Genomic DNA, 25784 nt, shown 5'->3' with positions numbered 1-25784 from the left:
AAAAATATCTAATTATACTGTAACCCGGGAATCTCTGGAACAAGGCCGCGCATAAAGGCAGAGAAGGGGAGAAAGCGAGTGAGCGGAGCGAAGCAGTACACGCCGCTGCATAGCTGGAGTGGCCTTCTCCGCCTCAACGCAATCCCTTTCCCTCTCACGTGTTCATTGGTAGTCCAGTCTCGAGTCCCTACTTGCGCAGAGATTACCGGGAGGGAGTATAGCATTCTGCCGATTTCTCTTAATTTTTGGAGACCGTATCATGCAGCAAGAAAGAAAAAAAGTTACAGAAACTTATGACGACACGAGATATGTAGAACACGTGATGATCAGAAGGCTTTCAAGTTAACTTCTTTTATTTTATTGTTCTAATTGTTCTCGTTCTTTTCAAACATTTCCTCGCGGTATTAGCCACATTTTCCTTGGTAAACGTATTAAGAATGATTCGCGGCTCTGTGTATGTGCCCCAAGGGTATTTATATTACATCCCATGCATCGGCTTGAATGAATATGGACAGTTGAAAAGGAGATCGCTATATATCGCCTGAAGAAGGTACTTCTTTGTCATTAGAGCCGTCGCGGCCCGCTGGTCATGACACCCAAGAGATTTTTTTTACTTGACGCTGCAAAATATGGTCCAATTTTCGACCTCCATCCCCCCTCCTTCAAGCGTCCTTTGTGTTCCGCAGTTCACAGAATCCCTAAGAAGACACTTCAAAAAAGAAGAGGAAAAAAAATTGACAATCGAACCCTGTCCCTGAAACCGTCTAATACCCGCTTCTCATTCGCATCGATGCCAAGACTTTTTGGCTCCGGGCGCCGTCGCCGCTTGTCTTTTATTTTTCCTCCGCAGAGGAGAAGAGAGGAAGGGAGGGGGAGAAGGAAACAGTGGAGAAAGAAGTGGCGGAAAATTCAGGCTCGCGAGGGGCGAGCCCGCCAGCCAAAAACTAGGTTGAACAAATCCCCCGTAAGTCAGACCGGCCAGTTTCGTAGAGTATTTTATGGATCCTTCATTCTTTAGGATCAACGATTCTTCATCTTACCGGTATTGTCGCTTCCTATACGCGTGAATGCTAAACATAGTTGCCAGTTCCTCTGTGGTAATATCGCTTTTTCCCCCGTCCGACGATAGTGAGTGTGTGATTTTTTTTTCTCGATTTTCTTTCTTAATGTTGTATTGCTCATAATGCTTCAAAGATCCGTGAATCACTTTTCAATTAACCATCTCTGTTTTTATGTCCTGGCCTGCATATATAGGCATTTCGATTTTCGTTAACTTTCAAATGAAATTGCTGTTTTCCATGTACAAAACTTACCAGTTGTTTCCCAATGTGGGTGCAAAAACAAGTTCTAGGTGTTCATTCCAACTTGACGCTTTGATTAACTTGACTATTCGAGTCTCTTAGAATTGACTTAATAAAGATCTACTCCACTTTCATCAACAAGTTATGAAATAGCCAAATAGCCTGTTACGTAACTCGTAAATGCGACCGAGGAAAAAAATTAATGGGACGTGTCTTTCGAAAACCGAAATATAAAGTTTCAAAAATACACATTTGACAGCGATGACAGTTTTTTTTATGTACAACTTATATCAAAATATTTATATTTTCTTCCTAAAAGGTACAGTGAGCGGCAATAACAATGGAACACCTAGATCCTGAAATACTGGTTTGCCTGCAAGGCGTTAGGTGTCTTGCCTACTTCTACGGCGTTGGTAGAAGTTGCCATCGAAAATTTGTTATTAAAAGCCTCCCTCTTATCGCCTTGCAGGGAAACTTGTATTTCAGGATCAAGGTATTCAATTTATTTTGCCGGTGACTGTATTTGTAAATACGTACTAGGATCTGATGGCAGTGTGTGTCAATATCGAGAATCTGTTGTTGTGAATTCATAACCAACTTCTGAATAATTATTATTTATACTCAAATATTCAGACGTGTCTAATGTGATACAATATATCGTACTGCTAATTTAGAATGAGTCGATGAGGGAACCAATAACATAGCTATAAATCTCTCTCTCTCTCTCTCGTTCATTAGAGGTAAATTTGCTAAGAAATGATTAAAATGGAAATGTTCCTATATACCTGTGACACCTCCAGAAAATACTCCCCCTTTCTCCCCAACTATTTTTCTTTTTGTACAAGCAAACAAATATGCCGATTAAACACGTGATATACTGGGGCGGACGAGTAGTGTCTGACAACAAATACAAACAAGCCTCCGTCGGCAGAGTGGTCTCAGGTTCGAATCCCGGATAAGAAACGGACGATTCATAGTGTTTATTCATCTGTTACATCCATTCACGTTTCATTCTCATCGTCTCGATTAAATTGGAGGGAAAAGTAACTTAAAATAACAAAAATGCTAATTCAAGAATAATGCAAAGGAAGTCGTGCCACAATTGCAAAGAATATTGTCAATAGAACTGTTTTCTTAACAGCAGTTTCCCACGGTAGTAACTCGCTGGGGGATTTATTTCTGGTAATTTATTTTGTATTGGACCTGGTAGCAGTGTTGCATTAGAGATCCTGTACATTTTCCCTAACCGAAAAACATCCTGAAAAAAAAATGCAACACAAGGTTGTAGAGGAAGGTGAAATGTGATACGCGATATGAGACAGGTTTATGGTCGAGCCGTTACCTTCATTACCAGAAGTCCTTACTGTCAGAATCCGATACAATCTTTATTGTCGAACTGTAGAGGTGCTTAGTTCAGCAGATATCCGCCGTGGCGCTGAATACCGCGGAAGAGCTGAATCTTGGTGACTTCCTTGCAGCGAATGCATTCGGTGCGGCGGAGTGGGGAGTTATCGCCGCAGTCAGGAAATTATTGTTATTAGTTATGCTTCAAACAGCCCGACCTAAAAGTCCTGCGCACGGAGTAGCTGGATTCTGGCCAAAGACCTTCTCTGAAAATGCCGCGTGCCGAATTGCAAGTACCCAGACGTGGTTTAATGATTGGATCGAGTTGCAATTATATCCGTAGACTATAATTGTCGTAGTTGTAGCGATTAAACCGGACGCAATCAAATATCAATTTCCAGTTCTTATTACATCTATTACTTTTCAAGTGCAAGGAACGTCTTGCAGACAGTAACCGAACATTATTCTTCTCGTCGAAGAGTTTACACATTTCATTCTCAGGATATTTTCAAAAACTATTTTTTTCTTACACTGTTCTTTGATGCGTAGCCGTACTAGTGTTGGAAAAAAGACATTTCACATTCAACTTCGAGAAATGTTTTGTATTAGTTGCACTGTACAAAAATAAATCATTTTCTGAATTAATGCACCAGGAATCATTGATACCAAGAGCAATTTTCATGGAAACAATTATCTGTTCGTAAATATTTAATGTTTAATGTTCACTGCTTCACTTTTCTTCCGCTTACTTACGTACTTGTATAATATTTTCACATATTCTTCATTTATAGAAACATATTTGTCTTGTGCAAATTCGTTAAACAGTTTGTATCTGGATAATTTTTAAGAATCATAGGATGTGTGTGAAACATAAGTGTCGTCGCTTAGGTAGTAGTTTTCGCTAATCATTTATAGATACACATTTCTTTCTCGTCAGATTCTGCATTTAGAGACTAACACAGGAAAGGAAATTATACTTATCCTCGCCCCATGTTTCATTTGTTTCAGGAATATGCACTGTAGTGGTGAGGCGAAAAAAACAAAACAGATTTGTGTGCGTAAACAAATCTACCCATGTAGCAAGATTGCGGGCCCAAGTTTTCTCATGAAAATGCTATAGTGAAACCTTGATAGACAGACTCGCTTCGATGGCAACTGTATCTTTTGAATATATGTTAATTACTTTTGAATATATGTAAATTATAAATTTAACATTAACCATTACTTAATCTCGTGCGTGTTTAATAATTAACCGATGTGTCAATCTTCTACAATGGTGGCTCCAAGCAATGTCACTTTCCTCAACGTAACTTTTTCGAAATGGATATCTTGTATTTTTATATTCTGAGATACGAATATAAAATCATCGAAGAGGGCCGGTACATAGGTAATTATGAACAGTTCAACTATGAATTTGAATTGAAAAGTTTGGGTGCGTCAGCACTTAGGCTATTTTGCACCCGTCAAATGATACGGGGTCCAGACCCTTACCGTAACTAAAATAACATAACAGTACTGTCGTGTAAATAAAATATTCTGACTTTGGTTAAAAGCTGAGGCTGTAAATGGGCACTCAGCACACATAAGGACAAAAAAAAACATGACAACACAAAGAATTATACTGGCCATAAGGCCAGACGCCAGAGCCTCGTTAGTCTACAAAATGCGGTCAAGAGTTCAACTATGAAATAGATAGAAGTAAAAATGGTGACTTCAATATCCCTGCCAAACAAAACATGAAAGTTGAGAATATTGTGTACCTGCCTGAATACGTTACAAATGAACTAAAACGTAAATCACACATCTAGAAGAAACAAAAATGATCACAAATTTATAGAAAGTGATTGTTTTGTCCACGAGCTACTATGCAAAATATCATATGAGCTACATTATATCTTACATGAGCCAAAAGTGTTTCAATAACAACCTATAAAGAATATAATATTTATTATTTTATGAACTTACTGTCAACCATTACCATGACTTTAACCGTCCTAAGGAACACAGTGTTTTTTAATGTCTTTTAATTATATTATTTATAATTTTTGTTTTCATTGCTCTTGCACAAGTACTCTCTTTTCAACTTTTCATTTCGAATTATTGTGAACTGTAGCTGTTTCTCAGTAGGACAATATAAATAAATACGACACGATAGAGGATCACATTTTTGCAATGACACGACCAGTTATGTTACCAATAAATACTCAGACCTCAGTTTCAGTGTTGGATATGATCGAATAAAATGTATAAGGAATAAACTTCAGGAGTTATCTTATTCCATTTAATATTTGCAATACACTTATCAAGAGGTACGATCTTTTCTTTTTTAAATAAGTGTAACTAGTAACAGTAACTGTTATCCTATTTCATGAAAAGTTTGATATATCAGTAACTTCTAATATTGCAAAATGTTAATGAATAACAAACATGGAACTACCCCTCTCCTCTGTCGATTTGAACAAGGAAGCCCTAACTAGGCCAGGGAAATGGATGATATTCAGCGAACAACTTCCCTCACAATTCATTGCGCGAACGCCCCGCCGTCATATTTCGGGCAAACAGATCAGATCCTGCATTGAAAACATTCCTAGAAAGCATTGTGCGTATGGACTTTACCGAAGTGGTTCAAAGTATGATTATCATGATCATATGAGGAATGTGTACATATAAAATATTGAAAGATTTCTCGCTGAAAGAAGGCTTCACATATGCTTTCCTTAACATACGCGAACCTGTTTGCCCGACTTCTTCCCAAAGTGCACTCAAGGGGGGCCCCGGGGCAGACTACTCAGATTGGGGCCCCATTTACTGCTTATATAGTGGCTGGATCTAAGAATACAAAAATACGTAATGTTAGAATATGTGGTGTTACACAAATTAATTCCCCTTATTATGTTAACTTTTGACCAATTCTAGAAACTAATAATAAGAATGCGTACAAAATAACAAATAGAATAGATAGTTTTTAAATGCATTCGTTACTCTTTAACAAAATAAGATTAATTACAATACTTACATATTGATTAATTGATTATAGTTTACAATGTTATACTTAAAACTTAAATCTTTTCTTCCTTGACTTTTTGTCTGGAAAAAAACATGGATTTCTTTGTTAAATTTGCTTTATATATATATATATATATATATATATATATATATATATATATATATATATATAACTGAGAGTAAAGCCTTTGCTACTGTGTCAAGAACGGTAAGGGACATGAAATAAGCCGTGCATATATCAGAATAACTGAAAATCATTTAACTATTTTTGTATCGGAATGAGATCAGCAAGCTTTTTCACTTAATTCGTGTCCTTGATGTTGTGTTTGATATTACTTCTGACAATCGGCGGCGGCGTCAGGATTAATCATCTAGAGGTGCTGAGAGGATTTGGAATTAAATTTAGGGGGTGCGATGTTGAAAATAAAGAAAACCTGAAACATGCGTGTATGTTTTAGCCACTAAATCAAATGCCAATCAAATTTTAGTATTTCATCTATGAAACTGAAGAATACTGTGGACTTGTTTGGAAATTTGAAAAGAACAGCTTGTTCAAGGGAGGCCAGTGGTATGGACTTTCGGAGATATTTCTTTTCCCACGGAGAAGAAAGTAAGGTATTATTCCACGAGAGGGAGAGCAAAATAGGGATTTTTCCCGCTAATAGTGAAATACTCCTTCAGTTTGAAGTTATCATGTTCCTGTAACGATAATAATTAATATAAATTAATGTAGCTAACTGAATTGAAACCGCCTCTGATCTTTATAGAGTCTGCCGCCAGTACAGTGAAGTAAGTGCGGCTTCTCTTCAGAGTAGGATCAACGCTTGCCTGTTGTATATATTAACAGCGGGTTTATTTCAATGCCAAACATTCGGCTCTCGATAGGACGACGACGTAATATGACACCAAGGTTGATTTATTGGTTGATTTCCTTTATATTACTTCGCTTTTTGTGCCACTTTGGACTAATTTAAGATGGGGATGAGTGATGATATGGTTAAATTTATGAATGGACACTAAAAACGTCAATGCCCAGGACGGGATTCGAACCCGGGACCCCTGGCGTTGTAGCGCGATGTGCTAACCACGGTTATATCAGAGGCGCAACCACGAATTTTTGTCTGGGGGCAAGTACCAGGATAAACTTACCAATAATAATAATAATAATTTTAATAATAATGTTAATAATAATAATGTTATGATAATAATGTTTGCCCCCCTAAAACTCATTTCCGACCAAGGTTGGGCGGGGCAATGCCCCCCCCCCCCCCCGTGGTTGCGCCACTTGGTTATATCACTTTCTGTGTGTCTACAACTGCTACAACTTATTTCATGCCATTAAAGCGATTGTCCAATTGTGAGCAAATTGTTTCTATCATCGCGTAATATATTGATCCTTTGAACCCTCACGGTTGGTATGTCTTTGGTCCTGAGATTTTGTGAAAGTGCTTATTTACCTCTTGGTTATTTTGGCAGGAAATTCACTTTGAAATCCCCTACTTGGCACCATAGGCGTAGCTACGGGGTGTGCCGGGTGTGCCTAGGCACACCCTAATGGGCTGCGTTATCAAAGAGAATTAAAGACAGATGTTTCAATAAGAGAGAAAATAAGCGGCAGTCTGTAAGAAGTTGAAAATGTCATTACTTGGTACAGACGTGTGCATTATCGCTGATGAAGCGAGTGTCTATAGATTTTCGATTTTTTGATGTCATTGGAGAAAGAAGATATTTACTGCATTCTACTGTGTACTCTTCTATACCTGTCACAAGCTGCACGTGAGAGAGAGAGAGAGCTTTCTCCAAGCTTACCCAAGTTAAAACTAAATTAAGAGCAACTCAGAAGCAGGATAGATTGGAACCCCTACTCTTGCTATTTGTGGAACAGGAAAAAGCTTCGTCTATTGATATAAATGAAGTTATTGATGAGTTTAAGAACATTGTACCTTTTGACAGACGTCTCTTGTTATAGATGACGTGTATTTGATGTATTTGTTTGTAACATTTATGAACATTTTGTGTGTGTGTGTAATTTCTATGCAATTTGATTTTTTTCTACTACATATATTCAGAAATTTTCAACACTGTCATTTAGTGAATTTATATTCCTTTGCAAACATCAGTGCAGTTAAACAGCCAAGTGATTGTGTTGCAAAATATGCTATTAAAAAGGTACAAGACCTCCTTCTTTTTCTTTGTGCACACCCAAATATAAAGTTTTACCTACGCCTATGCTTGCACATATTTTCATAACTTCAACAAGTGATTCCAATGATCTCCGAACCTCAATCATTTCTAAGAGAGCATTCCATAAGAGATCATATGCAGCCACATCATCAAGAGATTCTGCTTTTAATGACTTTTAGAAGTACTTTACATTGAACAGTCAATAATAAAATGAAACTGAAATTTGAGAGTTTGGTTCGTCATATTTCTTGTTCATTTCTTGTTCTTGCCATCGCAGAATAGTGTTGCGAAAAAAATGTAGACATTGTGAACAGCATCTTTAAGAACAAAATTTAAATGATAACTAGCGCAATGTACGTAATAATATTGAGGCACTGGCGTATACAGAGGGGACCTGATAGAGTTACAGCCCCTCCCGAAATATTGAGAAAATCAAAATTTTCAAAAGAAAGCACTAAAGAACTTGGAAAAAAAGAACCATTCCCCTAAAAGAACACCTTTTATCATTTTTTTCTTGGAACAAGTTTTAAAGCGAAGATTAAAAGTCGTAATTATGAAAGGCGTATCCCGCCTTCTCTACAACATGTATCCATACGAAAACACCAATCTTGGGCCTCACACGCCACTATAATCTGTCTGCAGTGGGCCTGTGTAAGAAAAAGTTATGTCAGGAATATCCATTACAGTCTTCCGGCGTTTCGGGGACCTTTTACCTCTGGGGCCCCGGGGAACTATCCCGGCTGCCTCAGCCTAGTTACGCCCCTGTGATGACGTCAAGTTGAATATCATCCAATACTGCCTGACGTCTTAGTCTTAAATATATTGTCGCGTGTAATAGTCTTGATGTGCAAGGGCAAAGTTCTCAAAATCATTTATTAGCCGACGTAGTATTATAATGTAGACTTACATGGCAATGTTTTGAAACTATCAAAATCGCTACCTGTCATAGTTTTAAAATGTAGATACTTGAAAAGTTTAAGCATGGCACTTATCCTTGATTTCTTTTTCTTGTGCAGGGAGGATGAGGGCTTCATCAAAGAGGAAGAAAAACCGCTTCCACATCACGAATTCCAGAGAAAAGTATGGCTTCTGTTCGAGTATCCGGAGAGCTCGCAAGGAGCAAGGATTGTGGCTATTATATCCGTGTTTGTCATTCTTCTGTCCATAGTGATCTTCTGTCTGGAGACACTGCCCGAATTCAAGCACTACAAAGTCTTCAACACAACTACTAACGGCACCAAGATCGTTGAAGACGAGGTTCCCGACATCACAGATCCTTTCTTCTTGATCGAAACCATTTGTATAGTATGGTTCACTTTTGAACTTTCAGTGCGGCTGTTAGCATGTCCGAATAAACTGAGCTTTAGTAGGGATGTTATGAACATTATAGATATCATTGCTATCATTCCTTATTTCATCACCTTGGCCACTGTTGTGGCCGAGAAGGAAGAGACCTCAAATATACCACTGGCACCAGCGAGTCCACAAGATAAAAGCAGCAATCAGGCAATGTCATTAGCCATTCTTAGGGTCATTAGGTTAGTGAGAGTGTTCCGAATATTTAAGTTGTCGAGGCATTCGAAAGGTTTGCAAATATTAGGAAGGACATTGAAAGCCTCGATGAGGGAGTTGGGATTGCTCATATTTTTCTTGTTCATCGGTAAGTACAGTGATTTTTTACTCTTCTTACATAGTGTATCTTTGTTAGCTGTTAAGTGTTCTTTAATATCAGAAACTGGCAACACTGGACGGAGCACTGCGACTAGTTCTGCCAATTTCCATTTCTGGGAATGAGATGAGAGATTTAATAAACGTCAAATTAGGAATTATTTAAAATCAACTTTCTTCAAGTAGTGAGGATTTGTTAGGAAAAATATAAAGAAGGTTACAGGAGAAATCTAAACAAATCACCTTTATAATAGGGAAAACATATCATTCTGAAAGTAAAAAACCAGATCAAATGTTTCAGGAATGACTGCATATGTTAATCCCTTTAAACAAATGGTTGCAAACACAAGTTCTAAAACAACATTCTTTCTTCTCTGCTCTTCTTTTTCTTTTGTTCCATTTCTTGAGTAGTTATCTAATGAAAAATATTTTGACATAGGATTGCTATATTTCTCTTAAGTAAAATAAAAAAAATCAAATCAAATCAGCACTGAACGGTAAAGAAAAGCTAACTTTTAGGCTATATGCTAACACACAACAATAATATATAACATATATTATGCTATAAGTATGAGACCAATATATAGTATAGGCTTTTATATGGGATTTAAATAGTGTGTGGAATAAAGGAGAGTGCTATAAAACAGGACGCCGGGTAACCCTACTTAGGTCATGCCATAGTCTTTGCGATTACTCGCATCTTACATTCTGTTCGAGCAAACGAACCTTTCAGGTTTATTGAAATAACTATGCACGTTGATTCTTGCAATTTTTGCTTGTTGTGTCTTTCTAAACATGCCTTAAAAAGCCAATCTCTGAAGCCCATGAAACTTGATTTCAGATTTTTCTGTAATCACAGTCAATAAAAATAAGCTTGAAAATTCATTTGATAGTTATGATATAACAAAGCAATCATTGCTGATACGTACTATAATGTTAATGAAATCGTGTATGCGGTACATTGAGGGGCAGCATTCATCCACGCGTACGCATAATAGATTCACTATCAAACTATACATTCATGAGACCGAGCCAGGGTTTCAGGGTCACATAAAAAGTAGTTGGAACTATTGTTCCAATATCAGGTGCATTTTTGCAATGTACTAGATTGTTTACAACACTAACCAATGGTATATTTTGAATGTGATAGTGCTTCTTTATTTGTACCTCGGAGGTATCAATCATTGATGCAATAATAAGCACGACCGTCTCATTAGTATAGTTTTAAATTGGTTGAACTGTTTGTTCTATAAATGATGTGACCATGCTGTGAGCAATCTGAAATAGTTGCTGATGCTGTACCGTCAGACAGTAGGAACTTTCTCTTTAAGTGCACACCTCTACAGAAGTTCGAAAACAGGAGTTTTCTGTTACTGTTATTTAGCTATAATTATTGGTTTCTTCGTTCGTCGTTCATTGAAACTCCGTGCCGAGTACGAATAAACTTGGAGATGTGTCAAGTCATACAGACAAACTTCTTGTATTACATTTCTAAATTATGCATGACGTCAGCGGGAAGGCCAGGGTAACACACTACGAAGCCAGGGGCCCCAGATTCGAACCCTGGTCAGGTATGAATGTATCATCGTGTTTGCCGCATAACAATTAGTTCACTACTTATTCTCATCAGCACGATTAACTCAATCGGTAGAAAAATGACGTAAATTAACTAAAATAGAATAAAAATTACTCATAATATTGATTTTTGCCATTCGTTTTGCATATGAACTTGTGTAAATTTAAGGTTATTTTTTTAACAAGCATAGTTAAAATTTACCATTTAATGTCATACGATATACCGTAGAACAATAACTTCTGCAATTTCCACCAAGAAAAATGTAATAATACAATAATTTTTGGTGCATTATAGTAAGCTTTTATTATTAATTTTACAAATCTCAATAAATTTTGCTGCAGATTCACTAATTTTAATGAAATTAGACTCTTGTTTGAAGCTATGCAGTTTGTGTTAATATGTTTTTCCTTTCATTTTTGTAATGTGAATATATTCCAGAGGAGTATCGACGATTGTGTAATATTATAAACCTGAGCAATGACCACGTCTACATATTTCCGGAATATGTTCATTCTATTTCATTTATCAAAGAGATTGGTGATTACACTGGACAACAAATTTTAATTTTTTCCCTGTTAAATGGAAAAGAAAAAGTGATTCTTATAGGATTTTTCCGCTGATTTCAAATCTGTTTACTTACTGTTTTCTCTATCGGGCTCAGATTTTTTGTAATACACATTTTTTGTTCTAGCGAAATAACCTTGCTTTATTGAAACTAATGCATGTTACATATTCTGAATACTTACCTAAAACGTACATCTAAAGGATTTTCGGCTGTATTAAGCTTAAGGAACATCTCTCTTGAGAGTCCAGGAATAGTCGGCTAACACTCGTGGGCTCCATTTACTTTGGTAACTGTTTTCCATGGTGTATATTTCCTGATGCAAGCTCTCTCCGTGCTTGTCACTTACACTGCCATTGTCGGAGGAGGATAAGTACAAATGTTAGACCCACAAATGGAATTTTAGAAACGTATTACATCCAAGTTTCTATAGTTATCAAGACGCTGCCTAACAAGTTCTTTGTAGTTATCTGCCTTGTGATTTCGGAGGAAATTCTTCACAACTTCTTGGAGTGATCCCCTTGCTGCCACCTCAGGTTTATTCAACCATGGAAAGGCTGGACTGTGAGGCGCAGGTCTTCTAACTGACGAGATATAATAGTATTTAATGATATGCCTAGTCTTCCCAGTTAGTTCAGAAGATTTTTGTAATGCAAACGCGGCAATCCGTTTAGTGGTTCAACGGTTTTCTCCAAAACATGAACACTCCGAAGAGCATATGACAAACTCTTTCAGCCACACATAACAGTGTCTCGCATGTTTTGGAAGGCTCAAATGTTCTTTTGTCGCCACATTTAATGTCGAGAATATTCATCAAAGTTTGATTTAAATCAACTTTATCCTCAGATAGGTCAATCGCATCTGGACATGCCTTTTGAATTTGGATCCTAACAACGGTGCAATGTGCCTCAAAATGGGATCGAAGCCAACATCCCTTGAGAGAATAGCTCTATCCTCCTGATTGTCCATCCAGACAGGTTCAATAAATAAATATTTACGCTCCAGAAAAATACGCATGTTCAATAAATCAGTATAGACCTAATCTAGTTTTTACTCACACTTATTTTATTTTCACACAAAAATAACCATCTATTCCAGCGCTGGACACCTATGTTTGTGATACAATACTCTAATCTCTAGAACATGGAAGTCAGCTTGTTTCCTTTTTACAGTACGATAAATTGTTTATGTAAAACAGTGCAAGTGTAGGTTAGAAAAGCTTCTGGGTGAGGTGAGGCACTCGAATGAAATTCGCCTCTTTCAACTGTTAATTCTGGACCCGCCACTGACTCACTGTAAATACAGCAAAAATTGTTTGGGTAGCTAACACACATATGAGGCAAACTTATTTATGTCACAAACGTAAGATAACTGTATTTCAACTTAAATGTTACCATTGCTGTTTATCCTGATGGTAATAAACCAGTATTTTATCATTGATGTCAACAATGCCATTGTTGTCATCAATGATTGGCTTGTGCAGAAACTGTATAAGCAAAGCAAGTCACTTTTATTCATGTTTTGAAACTCATATTGCTTGTACCTTTGCTACTATAATAGAGTTTAATGGTAAAAATGTAAACGCGTTACAAAAAATGGAGCCCGATAGAAAAATTCTGACTTCATATTCAGAATCAGCACACCAAAAAACATAAGAATCAGTGAAAATTATTCATTTAGCAAAATCATTGTTGACCACTTAATAATTATTAATAAGACAGCTCAATTTATCTACAAGGCTCTGATATCTGTAGTTTTCAAAGACAAAAGTAATATTTCTAGTCAAGTTTTTGAATTGCAGTAACATATACCACAACTTTCTCTTCAAACTAACATTGTTTATTCACTTCTGTGCCTTCTTAGAGCTACAAGACCAACTGCTAAGCCTAAATATCGATACGTTCAGAAAAATGGAATACACATACAGTATTAGTGTGTCTGCGCCCATTATATTCACTAATATTTCGAGAGTAAATTATAAAATCGTTATATATGTTCTCCATCCATCATAATTTGATGTTTTCCTTACTTCCATACCGATATTAAGAGGGTCTAATCAGATTAAAAAATCTCCTCTGCAGGTTCTAATAACACTTACACCAACAACAACGCGCATTAACGTTAATAAAGTGGCATGGTATATTCACATTACATTTAATAAAATACTTCGGTACATCCATGCGTTCTTGCGATATTACAGATGTTTTCTCATAATATTTTATTCTGCTAACTTTACCTGAAGTTTGTACGTGTTGGAAACAGAATTCTTTTAAATTACTAATATTCCTCACTAAGTACAAATTGTAAATATATCCTCTTATTCTTTCGGTTTATACAATCTTCAGTATACTGCTCTTAATTGTGAAATTTGAAGGTTTCAAGTGGAGTTAGTCGCAGTGCTCAAGAACTCAGTGTCCTAATTTAATTGTTGGTTCAAAAAAATCTTAGTTGGAAAAGAGTATCTACACACATGTATCAAATAGAAAGAATATTGTTTTATTTTTAAAGATGTAATGTGTTTACTGTAAGAATCGAACTATTCCCTTCAAAGTGTAATTCTCTAACTTTTCTAAAGATACTAGAAAAGTTTAGTGTAATTGAAATATATGTTTGTTTGTTTTCTATTCTCTGTTGGCTGACATCAAATTGTTTAAATTTTATCCTTGTTATGTTGTGATAGCCATTATTCATAAGAACATAAAGGTTAAATTTTGATGGAACTAATATTTTTCGGTATTTTTAAAATAGTAAAATTTTTGGTTCACAATTTGTTTGTAATGTAAGGGCATGCCCATGTTACTCTTGTCACCAGTAATATTTTTTCAATTGTATCTCCATCTATTCTACTTTAATACTATGTAACTTGAATAAATTCTACATATTGGTTTGAAAATTCAATTTATTCGAGACTTGTAGTATTCAAATAGTAAATTTCATGGTACAATTGAAAAACTATTTCCGGTCTTCACAAGAGTAAGCTGAGCATGCCTATTAAATAGAAACTTCAATATTTGTCTATAATAAAATAATACTAATTTAGTTGTCTAATAGCGTTTTTTACAGGTTGCGACATTCTTAAACTGTATTTCTGCTACTAATATTGCTATATAACTGTCGACTCTGAGATTAATTAGATATTATAATATATATGTTGTGCCAACAAAATAAAATAATGGCAAAATAATGCACTCGAATAAATCAGTGTCTTCGGTTAAACAATCACACTATCAGAATATGCAAAGCAAGCTCCTGCACTATTATTCGTTATGCATCCTAGAAATATTGCTGTGGCACTGACCACTTATCACAGATACAAAGTTTTTTTAAAACCAATGCTCAATGACAGCCACCTTAGTACAGTGAGATCCATGAGTATTATCAAGCAAATTGTCCATCACCAAGTTTACTCTCTTTATTTTACGCAATGAGAGCTTCAAGAATTCGAACGAAACGCCAAATAGGCTGCTGGCAACCTCTGCGTCAGCATAAGTAAAAGTTAATTCCTTAAATACTAACAGGATACAAGAGAGAAATTAATGAAAGTAGTCATGGACAATTTGCCGAGCAGTACTTGTACTCCCAGTGTACAGTTCGTGAATGAGTTCTTTGTCATTGGTGTCGGCTCGCCGGAAAAATAAGCAGTTACAAAGAACTCGGAATAATAGTGCTGCCTCCAACGAGCAACACCGAACTAAAATCTACATCTTCCATTACTTAACTGCAATCACCTTGAGAGTTAAATGCGTTGGCCTGGCTATAAATAATTCTTTTCTTTCTTTCGATGTCATCTACGCCTACGTCATATTTATAAATACTTGCATTTGAGCTCGGTCGCTTTTCAATTTGTACCTTCATTCACCGGAACGCTTCGAAAGCTCACTTTTAACTAATTAAATAAACTAACACTCACCAATACACCATATGAATAAACGACGTTCGCAGGTGATTGATTGGATGGTTGGCAATGAGCTCGACTTGATGAAATCCTGTTACTACTTCAAACAGTTGAAAAACGATATTGGAATAATAATGAGCCAGAATTGGAGATGCCTATACTTCTAATAACCTTGAGAGATGCTCTAAAATTACATTAAAAATTAAAATTACATGTACGAATTGACATTACAAATTAATTTCCATGTAGAAATTATAGGATTACAAACGTATGCATTACGTAGTTATAATATGCGTGTTGAAATTTGTACGCTTTAAAATAAGTAGAACTTACTGGTACGTGATTATAGTTCTGTTCAGATTGTCGCTCGAAATTAAAAAGTTATGTTCTCTGTTTAATGTTGTTAAATGCTCAATAAAAGTCATTCATAACGTAATGTTTGCTAATATTTATAGTTTCAATATTGTCTACAGTGGCTAATTTCATGTGAAACATAACAGTTTGACTAAAGAATGATATTCTGATTTTCATAAATCGATGACTTTATATGAACTCTATTTTACCATGAATATAATTCCTTTTGAATACGAAATACAAGTTTATAACAGATTGAAATCAACATCACATTGATATTATACACTTCGATATGTAGCATACTAAATTAAAATGTCTTATGTATGATATTTCTTACTTCTACTAATAGTAAATCCTGTAAAAATTTCCGTAAGTATGTAATGACACAAATGGTGCAGTAGTCACATACAAAGAACAGGGATTGTTCGAATTGATTACTCGTAATATTTTATTGCCATGACACAAGGCATTAATGAAATTTTAGAGATCCAAAATAGGCATTTAAATACAAGAGAGAAAAGGAAGTTTTCTTCATTTATCTGATGTGTCTTTTTGAAGAAGAAAAAACATGTGCATATATTCTTTATAACTCATCTATTAGGTTTCTGTTGTACCCTTTTCCGTACATTGTTTAACGAAACTAATTCTGTATTTAGTCGTTTTTAATATTTCTCATTCTACTTAGAACAGTAAATTTTAATGACCATTACTATAGATTAGAAAGAACCTCAGTGTTTTACAAAAACACTGTCATTTAGGTCAGTGAAATAGTAAACCACAAATAATGTGCTATAATTACAAAATTTATATTATCTCAACTAGTTTCCATTTAAGATTAAAAAAAATATTCGCGATGTGTGTGAAATTGTTTACTTTAATATGGAAACTCAACGCGTTCTGCAACACCGTTTGGAATATAGTTTTAAATATCAGGTTCCGCACTAAATTGGAAAGTAACGGAAGAGCCCTTACCTCGACCAGGAGGAAGGAACCCTTATTCCTCAAAACAATCTCCAGCACATTTTACAATCTTCCACCAACGTCGCAGAAGGTCATTGATGCCTCCCGTTTCATTTTTGTTCGACAGAAAATCTCGTTAGCGCAGTTTCTACAGGATATCTGTTTTGGAACTTTTTTCACACATGATTATCCAGGGTGTTAGTCCGTTGTGAAAGGTCTGGTGAATAGGGCACCACCCAAGTTCTCTTGCGGCAGGGGTGTCCATGAGGTAATACGGTCTTCTGGCAATTTACTATTGCATGATGCTCTTTTCACAGTGAATTGTGGCCTCGTTGAGGATGGCCACAACAAATCTGTATTAATCGTTTCGCCATGTCCTATCAGTCCGAAGTACATTATACCGCGTGCTGTTCAAAACGTAGTAATAAGTTGTTTTTTTATGGAGATCTACAGGGTGGCCACGAAGCAAGGGGGCACATTTCGATCATCAATTATCTTTAACAATGAGAACATATTTATAATATTGGCAAACTTTTTATTTTCTGAAGATAGAAACTTAGACATCACAATGACAATTTTATCTGTTTATCACATAATTATCAATGTGAGCTCCATTTAAATCACTGCAAGCTTGGAGACGTAATTGGCTTTCCTTCTATCTGTTCGTGTAAAGAAAGATAAAAAGTAGAGAAAAATACTAGCTCAATTAATAAAAAAATTACAGCGACAAAAGGTGCCCCCTTAATTCGTGGCCACCCTCTACCTATATCTTCTTAGCTCTTTGGTGATTTACTGGGATGCAGCCAGTGCTATGATCGTGTTCTGTTGTCATGCAAAGGTTGTGACCCTATCCAATATGGGTTTTGTCTCTTGTCTCGCAAGCAATGAAGAGGAAATGTTCAGACATGATTTTTGTGTTCATCAGACAATTGGACCTTTCAAATCTTGTGGAGATGAAGTCTGGTGGGAGATTCCTATATGCCAAGCTTCATACTGAGCTCCAAGCACTCTTGATGGGGATCTGACTAGGTCATAAACGGTCGAAAGTGGCTATCATCTATCTCTTGTGATCTTCCTGAACGGTGTTCGTCGACCTCGCGATCCGACAGTAGACCTTACCTGAAGACATTGCGAATGTTTCGTGCTGCCTCGATACCATTATGATCCAACTTGAACTCATAGAGGAGAGCTCATCGAATTTTACTTTGGGTTCAGTGACACACATTTGATGGCAAATGATAGCAGAGCTGTGGTCATGGTCAAGGGCAACTTCATCCGGTAAACACCTTTTGGTTCAATGGGACTATTCCCAGCAGCAAGGAATCGGGTAAAAGTTAAGTTACGAAAAAACAAAAATGACTTTTTGCGGGACCTGATAGAACAGTAAATCATCCTTAATTATTGCGAAGCATTTACAGTAGCTTGCAAAATAATTCCCATCACCACTCTCTCTTTATCTCTCTCTCTCTCCCACACAAACGCAGGCCCGCGCATGTAAAGTAGGGAGACACGGGGGCACCACCCAGGAAAATTTATGTAAAGCATCCCCCACCTACTTCATTCTCACTATGTTGGCACATACAATGTATCCCCAGGCTTAGGAAAATATCGTTCCAACTAACACTGGAATTTTCTTTACATAAATTAATTTGGAATTATCTTTGAAACACACTTATCGAAGCGTCTAATTTCTTAAAGCATCTCTAGTACAAATATATTCTTTTTAAAATTATTGTTACTTTTTTTTTACAATTTCCACCTGAGAACAGCGAAAATATACCATATTAGCTACGTCTTAGACGAAAATTCTGGCCAGAATTCTTAAAAAAAGAAGTGAACATAAAATGTGAACAATATTTTCCGTTCAGTAGTAAGGTTACTTTTGTTTAATATTTTTCAATATAATCTGTGATTAATTTTTATCGCTTTTCTGTTGGCTTTAGCTTGGTTAAGTTCTTGTTTAGCTGAAACAAATCGAACTCCCCTTGATTTTGTCGTTCATAATGTGCATTATGTACGGAACACGTATTTTCATAACAATAAATAGTTCCGAATGCTTGTATTATACGTACTTGGTATTTTCGTAAGTTCTGCACATTGTTAAGAACTCTGTTCACAAATATTTGACAGTAACAACTGAACTAATACAAATAGCGAAAATAGGGTTTACTTAACTACTCCTATTTCAATACACACGTATGTATGTATTTAATTTTCAGTTGCCTTGTATGCAGATTGCATGTAGGTTAAGCGTGTCCAAGATACGAAATAAATAATTAACATCTACGTTATGTTCTTAATAATTTATATTGTATCATCTTATCACACAAATGTTTTTATTGAATTCTGACGCCTTTTGATTCATCTTTATTCTCTTTTCAATGTAATATTGAATATCATTAGGAAAAAAGGATATACAAAGCAAATAACATAATTTTTAAAGTTATTAAAAAAATATCCAAATGTACAAGAAGAATTACTTGCTTGTAGCTTTAAACTTAGTGCTCGAAGTGAAAGTTCCTAGTTGGGGAGATGCTTGTATGGACCATGTTGAATGTTATTTTTAAGAGTGTATTTTGCCTAATTTTACTTATGTTTTTGTAATAAACGTACCTCCTATTTTTTGGAAATCAACAGAAAATTCCTTAGCAATTATTTCAAGGATATCACCTTTTTGTTCCATTATTACAACGTGTTTTATTGGTATTTAGGTCTAATTAGTAAAAAAAAGATGTAATACATTAATCAACTCAATATGCCATTTAGTAGAACGAAATCTAATTGACATGTGAAGTTTTTAAAATCATTCAGTAGTTATCATTCAGAAAACTAGATTATGTGGTGTGTGTTTTTATTACTGACATAGTATACGTTCAGGATTGATTGTAAATTCTTGATTTTGAATGTTTTTGGCATGTCACATGTAGAAATGCACTTAAATTGTGATTGCGGGTAGATGCTTTTATATCTATTAGTAGTTTTCTATTAAAATGTTTTGGTATATATTATATATTCTGATATAACTGTAAGAGTAGTTCAATTCCAAATTTAACAAATCCTTTTTGAAGTAAAAATTGGTTTGCAATTCATGTAATGTTAGACCTTAATACGAACATGCCAACGTAATTCCCTAGCTTGACAACCCTCTAGTATAAACTTAACTATAATTAGATGATTTCATGCATTGAATAAATTATTATTCAAAATCATTTTATGAAAATATTTCCAATCGCACTATTTTTTTAAAAAAAAATGGTGTGGAAGTGTTATTTACCTGGCTTTTCCTTCAAAATTAAGATTCATTTTTTCTTGGCAAACCAAAAGGAACTTGCAAAGCACCATCAATTTATTAGGTAGCAAGAACTCTTTATTCCTTTTCCAGGTGTTATTCTTTTCTCAAGCGCTGTGTACTTCGCTGAAGCGGGTTCTGAACAGTCTTTCTTCAAGTCTATCCCGGACGCGTTCTGGTGGGCTGTTGTAACCATGACAACCGTGGGCTATGGTGATATGAGGTAATCTAAAATTCCTATGGATGTTGTCTTCCAGGTGTGGTGCTCTTCTCAAGTGCTGTGTACTTCGCGGAAGCGGGCTCTGAAAATTCATACTTCAAGTCTATCCCGGACGCGTTCTGGTGGGCTGTCGTAACCATGACAACCGTGGGCTATGGTGATATGACGTATGAAGTACTCAATTTAATAGCGATTTACTTTTCCCGTAGCTTGCAATGGCATTTTCCTCTTAAAGAAAGTAAAAGAGAGAGAGACATTAATTAATTTTATTTAAAAAAAAAAGCAAACGAAGAAAATTCTTTGTTGGCATGACAAGACGTTTAATCTCAAACTCAAAGATAGATCATTAACTTTTTTCCCCGACTTTTTAAAAAGAAAAATCGAAAAACAATATGAGTACCAATTATTTAACCGATATTGGGCGTCAGTGTTGTATTTCTTCTCAGTAAGACGGGAACATGCTGTCTCGTCTTACTGACAGCTGTAATTTCTAAGTTCGTACACTTGTTTTTTCAGTGTTGTAAGTGCCAAAAGCCTTCCGGAAAAGCTTTTACTTTTATTTCTGATCGTAACCTCTTATTTGTCAAAACCTAACCTGATGTTACTCTTGCTCAAGATATAACTGCTGTTATTTTTCTATCCTTCCTTCTCTTTCTTGAATTCTCCGCTATGTAAAATCATTGTACAGTGTTTCTGTGCTTGGTTAGACGTCTAGTGTGGAATCTTAATGGACAATGAACAAAGAATTTTCTAAGTGGAATGAAAACAAAAGTTTTAGAATTTTGCACTTAGAACTTGCATGCGATGACTTTAAAGTTCTTGTGCATGGTTTGTGATTGTTTTTTTCCTTCGCTATAACTTTTTAAAAAAATCCAATTTTCTGCACAACTATCAGATACTTTATTTGTATTTTATGCATGTGAACTGTCACAAAATAAAATACTTGCTCTTTCATCTTCACTTACTTTGTTTCCATGAGTTTTTCTTACACCACCACACTATTACTATTGGGTATATATACATACATAGAATTTTGTTAAAAAGTACACCAGCTATGCATTCATACAAATATAATGTTTGTATAGCGTATTTCTTTTTTGTTTGAAAAATGGTAAGATTGGTTATATTATTGTTTCATTCTGAAGAAATTGATTAATGTTTTATTTCATGTAAATCAAGTCACTTTTGTTCATTACATGGTATATTTGGTTTCTTGATTAAAACCAAAATCGTTTTATCGTTTGGTGAAAGGCAGAGAATTTTGTGCATTTCTTTGTGTGTTTAGAGGATGTTTTGCAAGGATACTGGAGATGCATGACAACAGTTCAAAGGAAACTTTTCATGTGGCAAAAGCCTTAGCTGAATCTAGCATGTGTCAGGTATTTAGCATAGAAGAACAGTTACGGTAGTGCGCTGATTTATGTGATCACCCTTGGCTCTGTACCGTGCAAGATATTATGTGATGATATTTCAATTTACTGCATGTGGTTCCTAATAGAAATTAATTTTGGGAAAGGAGAAGTTATTTGTAGTTATTTGATGATTTTTTTAAAATTGCATTATGACCGTAAGGCAATAGATTTTTACTTCGTTATGCTATTCTGCGTGTGAAAGTGTGTTGAGTGTATGCGTGAGTGCGTGTGGACGAGAATGAGTATGTGAGAATAAGAGCACTTTTTTCAAGAATAATAATTTATTTTTTTAAATATAATTTTCAAATTTTTCATTTTCTAATTTGCAGCTTTAGCCTATTATCTTCAGTATTTTTTTAATGCAACGTTTTTGCCGATTTTTTTTTTCAAAATCTGGCTTCAAGCTATATGTAGTAAAGAAGATGGTTGCATTCGCCTCAAGTTCCACTCTGATTGAGTTGAATGGTGTTTTGCAGGCCGGTTGGAGTGTGGGGTAAAATCGTTGGTTCCCTGTGTGCCATTGCTGGCGTGTTGACGATAGCGCTTCCAGTCCCTGTGATCGTGTCGAACTTCAACTACTTCTACCACAGAGAGACTGATCAGGAGGAGATGCAATCGCAGAACTTCAACCATGTGACCAGCTGTCCATACTTACCTGGTACACTAGGTAAGTGAAGCATGGTGTGCTTTTCAAACTTAAGAGATCTTCTGTCATTGGTTGAATATTTATTACCGTTAGAGGGGAACGACTATTTCTTATTATTTTTTTACCGGTCTAGGTTTATCATAAACTATCATTATTGGGGGCTAGAAACTGATTTGGTTACTTGTATTTTCATAAAGAAAATAATCAAAGTATTGACTGGGTCTGATTGTACAGTGTTTATTACTATTATTATTTATTAAAGCCCAACACTATCTCTTATTAGAGGAACAAATTGCAGATTTACGGCGAATTGAAGAGAGGGGTTTCTTGACATTTTTGAAAAGTCTGCTAGAATGTATACAATAACGAACGATGAAACTACTTAGTGTTCCGACAAGTCATGCAAGAAAGATATTTATTAAATCTTCCTCCATCTTATCTAAATACCATATAGGTCAATGGCAGGGCCGGACTGGCCCACAGGAACACTGGATAAAATCCCGGTACGCCCTCTCGGCGCCCTTCCGAAAACATTAATTCGTTGCATTTTTATCCCTTCTGCTCACAGTCAGTCAGATATAGCAGTGATGAGTAAACCTTTTCATTTCTGTTGCTGTACGTCCAAACTTTAGTGAAACAACCTGACATTTGTTATTTTGTTAACTGTGCTGGTAATAACAATCTCTTGAATTTCTTTAAAATATGTGTATCCCAATTCTGCCTTTACTGTAATACTAGGCCATTACAATCAACTTTTTTGGGTGCCTGTTGAGGAAAATATCACCGCCCTCTTGGCAGCCCCAGTCCAACCTTTCTCAATACTGTACCAAACAAGGAGGTTCCCTCTTTGTCTCAATTTTTATGAAGAAGAACGACAGGCATTGGTAACTGTTCTTGGTTGGTATGTTTGAAATATCGTTTTACTTTAGTCGATCTTAATTGTTTCATTGGTAACCTACATCCTTTGTCATGAATGTTTACTACTATTTCATTTATTGTTACCTTTGGACACGTACACGTGCTAAAAAACACAAAATTCAACAGAATGAAATGAGCCTATGAACCCACAGTTTCTTTTTCAACAATGATACTCATGAACCGCTGATATTCAAGTTCTAATCTTTACTCGGTATAAAATTAAATTAATTACTCGTGCAGCTTTAGCATTTTCGCACAACTCCACTTAAAAAAAAAAATGATTCCCTCACACCACACCACATGGAGCTCACGGCTACCCATTCATTGGCAAAGCTTTGTCTGTTTTGGAGTAAATGAGCCGTCCACCTTAGGGCTCACGAGCCTTGTGCCCCACGGAGGAACTTTAAAGCTGTACTGGGCGCTGCAGTGCGTTTCTTGAGGCAACACAGGAAGTCACCTGAATCAGGCAGGCAGCACTGAGGCACGATGGTATTGTGCCCTAAACGTCGTGCCCCTAAAGGGGAAGCCTATGCTCCTGTGACCCTTAGGCGAAGTCGCAGCTGCTGTTACACATTCTAGAATCAAATTATATTAATGCTTGCGACTTACCTTAAATAACCAACCACGTTCAGCAAAACATTTCTTCTTTCCACTGGTACCTCCCAATGTAGCATTTCCATTGAACTGGAAAATTATATGTTTGGGTGGGACTAGCGAGTTTGAAATAGCCCGGTATATACTTGAAGCAATCTCACTTTTCGATTTAAATTTCCTATTTTGTGGGCTTTCCCGACGGCGCAGTGGTAGCGTTGTCGCCTTGTAATCAAGGGGTCTCGGGTTCGATACCCTGTGGAGGTACATTGTGGTTCGGATCCCACTTTAAACTGTAGGTCAAGTCCCGATTAGCCTTACTGTGCATAAAGTGGACTTAAAACACCAACTCAATCAAAAAATCTTATTTTGTAAATTATTTGATGGGTTTTCCGATAGCGTAGTGGTTAACACTGTTGCCATATAATCAAGATATCAGAAGTTCGATTCTCGGATTTCACTTTAAATTTAACATGCATTCCCGATTAGCTTGTCTGAACATAAAGCAGACTTAAAACAAACTAAGCAACGTAATCGTAAGATGTGAAGGCTGGATACATACAAAATTGCCACTGTTAAAAAAGGAAGAAGGAAACCCCTTACTCCCAAAATGAAAGCTTAACACTGCACTGTATTGCGCCAAGACAAACAAGAGCATTTTTCGGGGCCAAATATATATGTACTGTTTCTTATCATACAGCTTTTCCTATCATACCTCAGCAATGCGTTTCTTACCATCAAGGCTTATATATCCTGGCGCCAAATTGGATTAGTGCATGCCTACTGTAAGTAGTCATTAAATAAGGAACGAAACGACTACGGAACAAGCAACCATCAAGGCGAATGAACCACCGACTCAAGGTCTGATTGGGAAAGTTGTAGATTTTGGACCAGAGAAGAGTTGAGGGGGAGGGGTGATAGAGATACCTTCCTGGAACAGACAATAAGTACGCATCCTTCCTGTATTATACATAGTAACTATTACTGCTCCTTCCCAAAAATACATTGTTTACCTACACATCAACTCATATTTTACTGACGGCGTTAGTAATCGTGCACGTTGATAGTTAAAGGTCGATGCCAAGTACATTCCCTCCTCCTGATGAACAACTGCTTAATGACTAACAATGTTTAATTCTACTTTTGTCCACAGTAATTAAATACCCCAATGTTTCCTAGACTTTTCCGTTTGTCTGAAATTCTTCCACTTAAAGAAGAGAATCCTATGTTCAGAACGTCTAGCCCCATTTTGTAGTATCCGGCAATTGTTCGTTACTTAATCCAGTGTTTGGTAGCACATTTGGCTAAATATCACCTTAATTGGCATAACTTGGGTGGGCAGAATCGAACTTGAGCAAATTTGGGGGAGGGGCATATTCAAAAAAATTTCAAGCCCATAAAAATATTATCCAGGACTATTTTGATAAATAACTGTTACATTTGCAAAATCATAAAAAATAACCGTTACGTTGCTTCTCAAGGTCAAGAAGGATAACAAAAGTACCATTAACGTGTACATTTTCATAAACCTGAATATTTGGGAGGCAAGTGCTACCTTTGCCTCCGCAAAGTTACGCCTATGACACTATGTTAATTTTAGTTCAAACTAAACATAATTTTCAACTGGAGGTGAGTGATAGACGTGCATATTTCGATGAGAAAATTCAGGCCTTTTTACTACCTTTCAACAATTAATTATTTCAAATATAACAATATCGACCAGTTTATGAATATGTATCACATTTCTTTTACTTGATACAGATAGCTTAGAATTGCAATGCTTGCGATGAAACTTCATGCACAAGCCTGGGCACACGATGTAAATTCAAATACTGAATTGATAAAGCTTCCTTTAAAA

General features: G+C 36.0%; 1 protein-coding gene across 4 annotated transcripts in view; it reads left to right on the top strand.

Annotated features, from left to right (window-relative positions):
- Sh (Potassium voltage-gated channel protein Shaker) overlaps positions 1-25784 on the top strand; it is a 635294-nt gene that overhangs the window by 585043 nt on the left and 24467 nt on the right. For 3 of the 4 annotated variants that reach the window (XM_083126538.1, XM_083126539.1, XM_083126535.1), the window contains exons 4-6: positions 8852-9495; positions 20397-20526; positions 22248-22438. In XM_083126538.1, the coding sequence (XP_082982664.1) occupies positions 8852-9495; positions 20397-20526; positions 22248-22438 (965 nt within the window). Of the gene's footprint in view, positions 1-8851; positions 9496-20232; positions 20363-20396; positions 20527-22247; positions 22439-25784 lie in introns of all 4 variants that reach the window. The other variant, XM_083126536.1, reaches the window with a different exon arrangement.

Source organism: Lepisma saccharinum, chromosome 8 (assembly GCF_977018435.1).
Source record: "Lepisma saccharinum chromosome 8, izLepSacc3.1, whole genome shotgun sequence".
In the NCBI taxonomy this organism is placed as follows: Eukaryota; Metazoa; Arthropoda; class Insecta; order Zygentoma; family Lepismatidae; genus Lepisma; species Lepisma saccharinum.
The sequence above is the reverse complement of the archived record's forward strand: the minus strand, read 5'-3'. Positions and strand labels throughout refer to the sequence as shown.